The sequence below is a fragment of the Tachysurus vachellii genome, chromosome 1, assembly GCF_030014155.1.
Source record: "Tachysurus vachellii isolate PV-2020 chromosome 1, HZAU_Pvac_v1, whole genome shotgun sequence".
Taxonomy (NCBI): domain Eukaryota; kingdom Metazoa; phylum Chordata; class Actinopteri; order Siluriformes; family Bagridae; genus Tachysurus; species Tachysurus vachellii.
The window spans coordinates 31,216,311-31,228,659 of record NC_083460.1 but is presented as its reverse complement, the minus strand read 5'-3'; the positions used below and the strand labels follow the sequence as shown (position 1 = coordinate 31,228,659).

Sequence of the window (12,349 nt, the reverse complement as noted above, 5' to 3'; positions counted from 1 at the left end):
TTTCTAGTGCGCTTCAATATGGAGTTGAGCTGCATTTTGGATTGGGCCAAAATGGCGGCTGTCACTTCAGACGGAGTCTCAGCTCCTTTACCTGGAAGATGCGGTTTTTACGTGGTTAAAAAGAAACGTTATTGCAAAATGGTAGTTGGAAAAGGGAAAACGTTTTGCGGTGAACACGGAAATGCGGTATGTTTATTCAACACTTACCTTGTAACGTGTATTCTGTCCAAATGTCCATGTTTCTGGTTAGCATGTATGCTAAATGCGCTAAAACCACAGTCTTTTCACGTGCGACTTGTTTGTTTTTTCTTATTATTATTTAGGATTCAGACAGCGAGAGAAAACGGATCCCCTGCCCTCTGGACCCAAAGCAGTAAGTTAAGTTAAAGCACTTGTTAGGAAAACAAAAAGCTGATGTTGTCACTCTGCACACATTCCTCACTAATCTACGGCTCAATAAAGGTCACAATCAGTGCTGAGATTTTGTAAAACTTACATTTTTAAAGCAGATATTTATTTCTTCTGATAGCACTGTGTTTGAGGACAGTTTGTCAAAACACCTAAAGAAGTGTAATTCGAAGGAAAAGCCCAAACCTGTGAGTATTTTATTTTATTTTATTTTATTTTGATATATATTGATACCTATACATACTGAATGTGTTGCTTATTAGACTCATCATGTGACAAAAACCCGTCATTACCCACAATACTGTTTGCCCTGCTGCTGATAGTCCAGTGGGACTTAAACTCCACCCAAGAGACAAGAGAGAGATGCAGCAGCGCTTTAGTCTTTTAGTCTGTCCAGCTCTCTAACCTCCATATCTTTACAGTCTGCTTCAACAGATTAAAAGTTTCAGCTTTCACGCTATAACTGTTAAAGACAACACACTTGTCATCACTTGGAAATCGATTGTCTGGATTGTATTTTGTGACTTTAAGGGTAGTTTGTCTCCACTACTTCTAAGCTGGATAACTCATAAATTTGGCAGTTTGTGGAAAATGGTGAGAGGAAGTTCTTGCTCTTTTGTTTTCAGGAGCTGACAGCAAAATGTGTCCCTTAAATTGTGATCAGTGAAATGTAACCACACTAGCTATGACCTTGTACACAACTGCTCACTTCTCACTGGAATAATGAAATGATTAGCACCAACCAACAGATCACAACCGGACTTATTGAACAAATGTTTTAATACAAACATACTTAATGTGTTTCAAGGTTCGGATTTACTTTCAATTCAGAGTAATCAGAATCAAAATGAAAATCAGGTTTATTGGCCAAGTGTGCTGACACGCACAACGAATTTGGTTCCAGCTGTTTGTGACTCTCAAAAGTACAGACATAAATAATACTATACTATACAAGACAAGACAATACAGACGATGTGATACAATATAGACAGTATGGGTATTAAATATGAATACAGGATGTATGACAGATCAGTAATGTACATAACGTGTGAAACTGCATGGTAGTGCAAATAACAGTATTGTGCAAAATTATGCTTTTTGTACAATATACAGCAGCAGTAGTGTGTGTAACATACACGGATGATGTGATGACTGACAGTTCTGTATTCTGTATGGTCATCTTCTCTGATTTGCTTTTAAGGTCTATTATGTGAAAGACATCAATGCTGGGTCTGTAACCGAAGAGGAAATTGCCATAGATGAGGTAAAAAAAACAGTTTGTACTCATCAGATGGTAGTATGAGACATACTTATGTTGTGCCTCGTGTTTTGAATTATTTTCTTGATGAATTTAGAATAACTTATTGTAATAAAAACAAGTTTAGAATTATATAATAGTTACATGTTTTTTTAATCACCCATAAACCATGCAGAGGTACACAAACTTTTGCATTCAAGTGTGAGATTTAAAAATGTATTTTATTCTTTCTAAAATGCTTATATTTGTTTGAGGTGTCCATTGCTGAGCGATCTAAAGAAGAGCTATATCGTCTTATACAGAAATTGAAGACTGCAGTGAAAGGTAGGTGTAGGTTTAGAAAGCCTGTTTAAAAAAATGCTCAATTAGGACCTTCATAAAGAGGAATGTTTTTTTCAGATTACAGTTACAGTGGGGGTAAAAATGTGTATTTACATTTGATATTTCACTGGTGTGAGTAATAGAGTTAAAAGCAGGGCTTTTACCCTTTACTGCTTTAGCATCCCATTTCTTCTCTTTCTCAGGATTAAACACGGAGCCTGACACTAGCCTTCTCTCTCATCCGGCTTTAAACGAAGCTCTTAATGATCCCAAGAATGGGAACTTTGCTTTTAAACACCTTAAGCAGCAGGTAATATTCAACAAAAACCTAGCTAAAAAATATGTAAATCTGAAACGTACATGAACGCTTGTTGTGTGTTTAACAGGCCTCGATCTTGGGGAATATGGAGGCTCTGGAGCTGCTTGGGCCAGAGAGGTGTTATGTGGAGTTTGGTGCTGGAAAAGGTAAACTTTCCCACTGGATTCATGTTGCCCTTCAGGAAGCAGAAAATGTCCACTTCCTGTTAGTGGAGAGATCCAGTACTCGCTTTAAGGTATGCATTTTCATAATAAAAAAGTCCAGTCTCAGAGGTTACATCTCCTTCACTACAACACAATTACAGAAACCACACCTTCTCTAGTAAACCTGCTCAGAAGCTACATGTTTACTAAAAAACAGTCACAGAGATTCCATGTGTTTTCTTCTCTGAAACCCAGTCACACCATCACTGTTGTACAAAAGTAATAAAGCACATTGTGGGGTTATGTTATAGGAAAATAATCAACTTTGTAGTGGTAACAGTATCCATGTTATATCACATCAACCTGTTTGTGTTAGATTAAAAATCACTTGTATTGCTGTTTTTACGTTTAGGTTGCCAATCTTGTCTTGACTTTCCTAAAATGCATTTTTCTCATTTGTTAAGGTAGATGGCAAACACAAAAACACAGACTCAACCTTCGACAGGCTGCAGGTTGACATTCAGCACCTTGACTTAAGTGAGTGATGATTTTCACCTAAAATAGGAAATTGAGATATACAGTAAACATGGTGTGATCTTTTTGCTTGCTTCGATGTTCTATAGGCAGAGTTCCGTTTTTACAAGAAAAGCAACTTCCTGTAATTGCAGTGGGCAAACACTTATGTGGCGCAGCAACAGGTGGGTTAATTCTGCTAACTTTTTCTATTATGTGTACCTGCTATCTGTTTTCTTATAGATTATAACCAGCCGTTTTTGGCTTTACAGATTTGGCTCTGCGGTGTTTATTTGAGCGCAGTGCAAAAGACAAAGACAATGAGCCTCCCACTAAACGTATAAAACTGCAGGAAGGAGGTGAGGAGGTGATGCAGGGTTCTGAAAGCAGTGAGGAGGTTGTAGTATCGGGGCTCACTGTTGCACTCTGCTGCCATCATCGCTGTGAATGGAGGCATTATGTTGGAAAGGATTTTTTCAGAGAACGAGGTCTTGGAGCCACCGAGTTTTCTGCTTTCCAGCGCATGTCCAGCTGGGCTACATGTGGCATGAACAGAGTCAAATCCTCCTTAAATCCTGAGAAATCCTCACATGATATCAAGTATGAAGAAGAAGGAGAAGAGGTTGAACATGAAGGGAGTTCTGAAAACTTTCCTGATCATCTCAACAAGTAAGGGTTTAGTGATTAGTTAAAGAGAGAAAGCTGTGAGAAAGAGAGGGACAGATGTGTGGAGATTTGAAGATGGAGAGAGAGCTAGAAGGAGAGAGAAAAATGGACAGGGGGAGGCAGGAAGGTGGAGATAGTCACATCGAGACAGTGAGGAAAACAGACTTAAAGATGGTAAGACCAAGAGACACAGAGTGTAAGAAGGTCAGGGATAGAGAAAAACTGGAAAGAAAGAGAAAAAATGGAGAGAAACAAGTAGAGGAGGTAGGAGAGAGAAAGACTGAAAGATGGAGAGAGAGAGACACACACAAAGAGCAGAGGCTGATCATGAGATTGTCAGAGAAAGCAACACATATTTCTGGGCCAAAAGCTCTACATGATTTAATTCCTCTTCTCATAATTAATCTTGTGATGTTTCGTCTAGGCTGGTCCAACACCTTTGTGCCTTAAAATGTTTCCCATTTTTAACAACATTTTATACAACTGAAGATAGTTTTGAGGATGGTCTCTGATGAATTTACACAGCACTTATTAGTTGATGAAAGCCCTGGGTTCATTGTGTTCTTACACAATGTTCCATGTGTGTTCTCTCTGTTCCCTGTAGTGCCATTTCAGCAGAGGAGCGTGAACGTGTCGGACGCCTGTGCAAGATGCTGATCGACCACGGCAGGCTGCATTACCTCCAGCAGCGAGGCTTCAAACCCAGCCTCAGATTTTACACCAGTTGGGACGTGTCTTTAGAGAATGTGCTTCTGACTGCACTTCCCAGCTAAACATACAAACTGTTCAGACAGAGACACACAACAAAAAAATAGTAAAGGGCTCTCTTTTAGTTTTCTCTTTTTGGTTCCTTGATCTTTTGGACACAGTGGCAGCAACAGATAGCAAAACAGTCCTCATTAGTCCTTGACTAAAGAAAGGTAACATATCTTTACATGAAGTGCAGGACAGATTGGACAGGACAGGACAGATTTGTCAGGACAGGAGGCAACAGGACCAGAAGAAGCCAGCATGCAGGACTGCATCATGCCAATTCCTCTATCAAACCCTCCAGCTTCACATTTAGCACTGATGTATAAGTCTGGGATCCTGAAACATAAAATGCAGGATTTTCTTTGACTTATTTTATTGAAAGAAAAAAAAAAAACCCCACTATACTAGCATTTGTGAGCACAGTGTATATTGAGTATGGTGTAACCTCTTCTGCGGGCTTCATGGATGTAATGGTGCATGAACTCTTTGCCGAACATCTCTCTGTCATTCTCCTCCTCTGCTACCTCCTCTTTTAGGTCAGGGAGAGTCACGTCATACGTCAGAGGGTTGTCTCTGAAATTTACAAACCTGCCAGAAACAGTCTATTATTTTCCAGATTCAAAGTCAAGTCAAGAAATCAAACCGTAAAACAGGACAATCTCTGTCAAGAAAAAAAAGCAAGTGAAAGTAACTACGAAATAAAGCAGAAATAAATGTTCGGCTTTTAAAAAAAAAGCTTTGTTTCCAGATGTTCATCCTCAATTATCAATGCAATGAGTATACCTTTACAAGTTAGCACCTCAGCAGTTGTATATTTACAATTGACCTTTTCTGTTTTCTACCATCATTAAATAATAGTGTGTACCTAAGGTTTGTCATGCCCTCCATCAGTGAAGGAATGTCTCTCAGCTTGTTCTTGCTGAGCACCAGCGTGTCCAGATTGTGCATACGGCTGATGTTGTCCGGCAGATACTCCAGATAATTTCTCTGGAGCCACAGTGTGTGCAGCTTCTCCATTCTGATTCAAACAGTAAATAGAAATACTATGTTGTAATTCAAGTCAGCAACGGTAACAATACTAGACAGATCAAGTCAAGACAGTGTTATTTAGGGAGCTCAGTTCCCTGATGATGGGTTAAATGATTGATAAATGATGCCTAGTTCAAGGGACCAGACAGAATTGTGTGATTACTGTGTACCTGTGGATGTTATCTGGTAGGCTCTCCAACTTGTTCCCACCCATGTCCAACCACTCGAGAGCAGGAAGATTCACTACACACTCAGGGATTGTGCTGAATTGATTCATTGAGAGGTCCAAGTGGTGGAGTTTCTTCAGATTGCTGAACTGAGGAACCATTAACAGAATTGTGAAGATGTCCGTGTTCAAGAAAACGAAACACTCAGTCCAAGAGGATCTGAGCGAGGCTACATTTCAGGACACTTCTAAGTCATATGAAATTGTAAATGTTCTAAAGATTTGGTTAAACAAGGAGAGAAAATAAATGCTGGATGTAACACATAAAATGTTTTAAACCAGTTATTTATATATAGTTAGTTATATAATTCTCATAATTTATTTCAGCTCTGGGTTGTCTGTGGGTTTTTATTATTTGTTTGTTTGATCTTTTTTGTGATTTCTATGCCTAATACCATAGCAAGAGAATGTGTTCTTGCTATAATGGCACCTCACTGTATATCACCTAGATTATAGATGATGTAACTAAGGCCAGCTTCATGCCATATGATTTTTGTCCATATTTTGTTGTTGCAGACACAAGTATATAATTCTCTAGACGTGCGTTGAGTTCTGTAGTCTCATTAACAGAATGCAAAATCATGACCACCAATTGGGACCAAAGACAACCAACGACGTTTTCTGTTAGTAAACTCTTTTAGTTTTTCTTAAATTTTTAAGCTGCATTAACACTGCATTAAAAGCCACTACTAGAAGATCTATTACCTGTTGTGGAAGCTCATCCAGATCCCGGTTCATTGCCAGTTCTAGTCGCTCCAAACATTCACAGCTGCATAACTCCTCAGGTATACAGTTCAGTCTGTTGTAACTCACAAGCAGCTCTCGTAACCGGGTTAACTTACCTGGTGAGAAGATCATTACACGTGTTATGGAAGCATTTAAAGACACAATGCTATCCTATCCTAGAATCGCTCAATGTTAGCTCAAAGGGAAATCAACAAAACAATCAGAGCAGGTTACTCCAGAACCAGTAGTAGTCTGTACTGACCAATTTCTTTAGGAATTTCTGTGATTGCGTTGCGGGACAGGTCGAGAACGATAAGGCTCTGAAAGCTAGAGATGAAGCGTGGGATCTTCTGAAGCCCTGTTCGGTGAAGCTGCCATTCCTGAATCTGAGAAAGCTGTACCAGCGCTGCAGGAAGAGTCTGCAAATTCACATCTGTGAAACTCTATAGTGCAGTAAAAGAGAACAAATGAAATCCAGAGGTTCTGGAGGTACCTTCCACTCTTCATTTTCAATGCGTAGAATGATCCTCCCATCCTCGGTCACAATTTTTTCCTTTAATTTGGCCAAGGTGATCCGATCCTCCCATGTCCCTGTCAACCTGAGTAACAGAAAGTAAAAAATACAAAGGTCTCTTTAGATTTCTTTGATTTTTTTTTATAGTTGTTTCTATGTGTTTCCAAATCCATCGTTGTGTTGTAATTTGAAAGACACTTTTATCCAAACTCTTAGCACAAATTTCAAAAGACTGTCTGACTGGTGCTATAGGTTTCCATGTAACCATCACACAAACTTCACTTGCTGCAAAGGCACCACTGATTATATCGATTCTGAAATTTTACAAGACTTCAGTAGAAACCATGCAGTGATTTTTTTTCGGCGTCAAATTCTAATAGTTACCAAAACTCCAAATTCTCCATCACCATCATCATCATCATCATCATATTCTAATACCGGAGAGTAAAATTGACAACATTTTACAAGATGTTCTGAGTAACTTTTGAGTTATCTGAGTTATTCTTACAGCAATGGCTACAAGAACTGTTGTACTTCAATAAATCAGTATTTTTCACATTCATAACCAGTGTTTTCTAAAAAATAAAGTACAGAATATTAACAGATTATGTAATAATCATACTAGAAACCCGCTACTAAAATTCATGCCCCAGAGATGATTTTCATTCACCTTCCGACAGTCGCTCTCTCCCTCTGCTCTTTATCTCTCTTCAGCTCCTCCTTGTTCTTCTTTATCCTGGTTTCCCATAAAGCTTTGATAGAGTTCACCGCCCCAAAACACACAGTCACGCCTGTCATGATGACCCTCCGCACGCTCGGCCTCTCTTATAACCTGTATGTCCGGACTTTGACTTTGGTGGGGGGAAAAAACGCTGTCCTTTGGGCCAACAAATGAAAAAAATAAAACAAAAAATAAAATATAGGACAGGAATTTATAACCAATTCTAAACAAATGTATTCTATTCACTGAAAAAAAAATTAGAAATACTGAGCTACATAACTATCCGTAAGTGGAATATCACAATATATTTAGAAACCCATGAAAATAGACTGCACTTACCGCTCTCATCCATTCAAATGGTCACCTTCTACTGTGGCCCTTAACATATTTTTAAAATTCTTCTCACTTGTGTATTTAGATGCTCAACGTTGAAAGAATTCCCATTTGCTTAAAGACTCATTATCCTCATTATGTTTGTCACTGGCTTTCCGTCATGAAGTGTATGTCTGGGAAAGATCTAATATTAGACATGGAGCTGAGAACCAAAATGTCACATGGCAGAGCTAGTACAAGAGCAGCTGCCTTCTGACACTCACACCTGACAACCAGACTCTGCTATCTACAAAGAATAGCACAAATATCCACATCAACAATGAGCTTTTAAAGCAAATGTAATGTCATGAATATTCGCTGTAGTTTAATTAGTCTGTAAACCTTTAAATAGCTAAATTAATGATGTCTTTCATATAATGCGTCTTTATTTGAACCTAAACCCAAGGACATATAACTAACTGAAGAGAGACTATATTTTTGAGGTTTCTGCTAGTGCTGCAAATCCCCTCTGGAGTTGGAAACTGCAAAAAAAGAATAAAAAAATGAAATCTTAATAACTTTACATTTAGCGAATAAAGCCATTACTGCATCAACGACCGTACAGCCGAGCATATGCTTGTTACAGCAGTAGGTATTTTTCAAGATTTTTTTTCAATAGCCTTTTCATAAACTCCGTGCTATCACATCTCCAAATACTTGAGGATTTGCTTGTTAGTATAGCCTGTCACCTCAGACCTTGCCTTGACGCTTCGTTTAGTCCATTTACTGTAACTACACATGGAGCACTGCGTTTCCCTGCTTACCATTACTTTGGAAAAACAGAGGAACGGGGAGAAAGCGGCGAGGGGCAAGGAGAAGATTCAGGCAAAAGAAAATTTCAAAAAGTTTCCAAAGTTTGTGTTAATTTCAAACTAAAACTCTATACAGTATATTTTCTGTAAGATTGAACTGGTGTACCACAACAGTACAAGTTCCATGCTTCAACATCTCATCCAAAAACACTAAGTCCTCGCAACAAGTCCATTGAGCAAAGTCGATACAAGGGAATGTTAGCGTTGGCATTTAGCTTAAATCATAATTGATTGCTAGTTGAAGTGAAGGCCCATAAAAATGTATGTTGATTGTGGCTATATGTAGTGAATATTTAAGACCATAAATCAATAGGGTGGCTAGTTATGATGTCCGTAAATTAGTTACATTTTGGGAAAGCCTAAGCATCATTCATGTTCATAGTTTTACTCTCTCTGACACACACACACACACACACAGAGTGTCAGAGTCCAACAGCCTAATCACGACGCACCTTGAAGAGAGACACACAGTTGCAAATATAAGACATTATTGCAAAAATTCGACATTACACCAGAGAATGTAACATTAAAATTAAATGCACTACATACTGTAGGTTTTGTTTTCACGGTTAGTAATGTAATGTATGCAATTTCAGCAATATATAATGTCAATTGTTTTAAAAAGTAAACAAATTAGTTTTTAATTGTAAGAGACCTGTTTTATTTTCTTTCGCATATTAGGTATTCTTCTTTAATAAAAAGAAAAAGTACTTATTATCTGATTACCCGATTAATCGATGGAATAATCAGTAGAAAACTCGATTACTGAAATAATCGATAGCTGCAGCACTACTTTGTTGTTGTTTTTTTCACCAAACTGTGACACTTGTGTGTGAAAATTCTAGGCAATCAGCAGTTTCTTCTCAAATAATCAAACCAGCCCTTCTGGCACCAACAACCATGCCATAATTAAAGTCACAGAGATCATGTTTTTTGCACATTTCTAACTGATGCTCTTCCTGTATTTACATGATTTTATGTATTGTGCTATTGCCATGTGACTGGATGTTTAAACATGTGCACTGGCTGATAAGTGTACATTACAGTAGGTGATCAGTGGCTGATGTTGGGGTGAGACTCCCAGCTCGACTGGCCCTGATTTCTTGCCACCTAAATAGCAGCACAATGCATAAAATAATGCAGATACCTGACAAGAGCTTCAGTTAATGCTCATTGGATTAAAAGAAATCCTTTGTCTTACTTTACAAAATCCATGTGACTACCATGTGATGAACATTAAAACATTTTGTCTCAACTCGAGGAATATTTATGCCCCTGTTGTGTGGTGTCTGAGGAACATAAATAATGGCCCCCCTGTGTTAGGAGGTGGACTTTACAACACTGCTTCTGTCTTATTGTGTGCAGAATAACACAGCTTTCACCTCCGAAAAGAACATGATGGTAGGATTCTCTTAATAATTGCATTATATGTTTCAGTACATCTGTAACATCTGCATTTTTAATATATATATTTAAAGTTTTATTTAAAAGGAAATACGATGCATGTATATTATACAACCGTCTTATAATGTTGTGTGAGAATGCAGTCTAATGGTTTTACTGACTCTTAAAGCGAGAGACCTTTAAGCCTGCTGCGTCTACAAAAAAGAGAATCTCCAAACGAACAGCGAAGGAAGAGACACCAAGCCTCAGCACAAGACCTCAACAGGCAGAGGTATGAGAAGAGGCTACAAATATATGTATACAATATATAAAATGCATGTGTATTGAAAAAGAATATGGTATTAAGTCTGGAAGAGATGATTATATATAATAATAATATTGATAATATAATCTAATAATCATAATAATTAATCTAATAATCATGATAAATTTTGTTCTTAATTGATCAAAAAAAGATTATTGGCAAATTTCTGAGGTATCAGAGGATTAACACAGTTCAGGAAGATGTTCTATAGGGAATGAAACTACTTCAGGCTGGGAAAAGTAACTCTGCTTCATGATGATGTGGACTATGTTCCTATAACAGCACAGCCTGAAGTGTCTCATACATTACTTATTATACCTATAGTTTAATTTACACTCATTTTAAATGACTTTTTTTTGCAGTAAATATTTAAATCCTTTGAGGTTTATCAGAATAGAAATGGCTGTCTTTCTTCAGTTTTTTCCATTGAGTGAGCCTACCATTAGATGGTGTATCATCACGTAATTAACCATTTATGTGTTTTTATTTCTCTTTAATGCTGCTTTTAGACAATGCCCTTAGTTAGAATAAAACTGAATTGAAATAAGTAGATGTTAAATGCAAAGAGTTGCTTGGTGAATAGTGTGATCATTTTTTAGGATGTTGTGAAGGAGCACCTCATGCTCCACCAGCCTGTCTCAGATCAGCGCTTCCCCAGCGGTCTGGTGCACTTACTGATGAAGCACCTGGTGGATGAAAGGCTCACTGCCATGGAGTACAGCCCGGCATGTTCAGCTGTAGCTACCAAGCTGTCCGATTCCATTAAGGATGCGGCTAAAAGCCTTTCCAGTGGACGCTATAAACTCATTTGCCATGTGGCCATTGGGCAGCTGCGTAACTCTGCCGTTTCCTGCACGAGCCGCAGCATCTGGAGTGCAGACACAGACACCTTCACAGAGTACCTGTTCAAAAACCAGCATCTATTTGCACTGTGTGTTCTCTTTGTCGTGTACCAAGAGTAGGCGATGTCTTTTTCTGAATTATTGGTACTTTTCAAGGTAACATAAGCATAATATACAAATTATGATTTAAGGACAGTAATAAATAAATAAAAAACAAACATATTAGAGATTGTATTTCTCTCAAAATCTAAATTACATGTACCAGAATATTTATCTCCAAACCTCTTTGCCTCTACCAAAACCTCAGAAGAGGAGCAGTTTGTCCCAATTCACCTACTTATACTAAGGACTAAAAACATGCACTCTTTTTGTAAAAGAAAATGAATAAAAGACCTGTAAGTACTGTAAACACATAAATGCATTTCTTCATACATAATTCCTTATATAATTTATATTATATTTAATTTCATTTACCATTTTCTTTAGTTACATGTGACTAAAATGCAGTGAAACAAACAGTCTATGTTAGATGGAAAAGTGTGCATGGATCCACAGTTTGAATGGCTAATGGACCATTAGTTAATAAATACAACATCCTACACTTTGGGACACACTAATTCTGATCTCCAGGACTATTCACACAGATAACTCATCAAATCTATGCAATTTGCCACAGGTAGGCTCCAGACAAGTTCAAGAGACATCTTAAAAGAAATAACAGCAAATAGGATGCATCTGAACTTTTTATATGAATGATTTATATCACAGTTCATCACTTTGTCATAGTATAATAGTAAAAAAAAAAGGGTCATTTTAATCTATATTAAATTAAACATGAAGCATGCAAAAACTGAAGGGGTCTGAATAGTCTCTGAACCTACTGTATTGTGTTATTGCATTAATCTACAGTATTATAATAGTAATAAGAATTAGAAGAAATATCACTACAACTACATATTTTTTATATTAAATATAGTCTGCTATTTCATAAATGACATCATTTATTAAAATTTTTCTC

At 37.5% G+C, this 12,349-nt stretch overlaps 4 protein-coding genes across 5 annotated transcripts in view; 2 read left to right on the top strand and 2 right to left on the bottom strand.

The window, feature by feature from the left end:
- Nucleotides 1–17: 17 nt before the first annotated feature.
- On the top strand, nt 18–5,905 carry trmt13 (tRNA methyltransferase 13 homolog). The gene is made up of 11 exons (XM_060883029.1): nt 18–186; nt 324–373; nt 530–596; nt 1,610–1,672; nt 1,921–1,990; nt 2,191–2,297; nt 2,374–2,541; nt 2,914–2,986; nt 3,073–3,147; nt 3,235–3,631; nt 4,233–5,905. Exons 1-11 carry the CDS (start codon nt 19–21, stop codon nt 4,399–4,401), a joined length of 1,407 nt encoding a protein of 468 aa, XP_060739012.1. The 5' UTR covers nt 18; the 3' UTR covers nt 4,402–5,905.
- Nucleotides 4,653–8,145, bottom strand: lrrc39 (leucine rich repeat containing 39). Of its 2 annotated transcripts, XM_060883053.1 has the most exons (9): nt 7,937–8,145; nt 7,547–7,753; nt 6,856–6,961; nt 6,625–6,781; nt 6,342–6,478; nt 5,581–5,726; nt 5,247–5,399; nt 4,827–4,969; nt 4,653–4,717 (listed from the first exon to the last, which is right to left on the bottom strand). In XM_060883053.1, exons 2-9 carry the CDS (start codon nt 7,672–7,674, stop codon nt 4,653–4,655), a joined length of 1,035 nt encoding a protein of 344 aa, XP_060739036.1. In that variant the 5' UTR covers nt 7,675–7,753; nt 7,937–8,145. The 2 variants fall into 2 exon arrangements, with proteins under 2 accessions (XP_060739036.1, XP_060739025.1); XM_060883042.1 differs by lacking the exon at nt 4,653–4,717 and having other exon boundaries at nt 4,764–4,969.
- Nucleotides 8,146–8,707: 562 nt separating this feature from the next.
- On the top strand, nt 8,708–11,451 carry LOC132854034 (dynein light chain Tctex-type protein 2B). Its single transcript, XM_060882195.1, has 3 exons — nt 8,708–8,794; nt 10,355–10,456; nt 11,089–11,451. The coding sequence occupies exons 1-3, from the start codon at nt 8,708–8,710 to the stop codon at nt 11,449–11,451; spliced, it is 552 nt and encodes a 183-aa protein (XP_060738178.1).
- Nucleotides 11,452–12,056: 605 nt separating this feature from the next.
- Nucleotides 12,057–12,349, bottom strand: part of dbt (dihydrolipoamide branched chain transacylase E2) — a 6,103-nt gene continuing 5,810 nt past the window's right edge. The window contains exon 11 of the mRNA XM_060883016.1: nt 12,057–12,349. This exon is cut by the window's right edge and continues 827 nt beyond it. The gene's annotated coding sequence lies outside the window, so the exon portion shown is untranslated.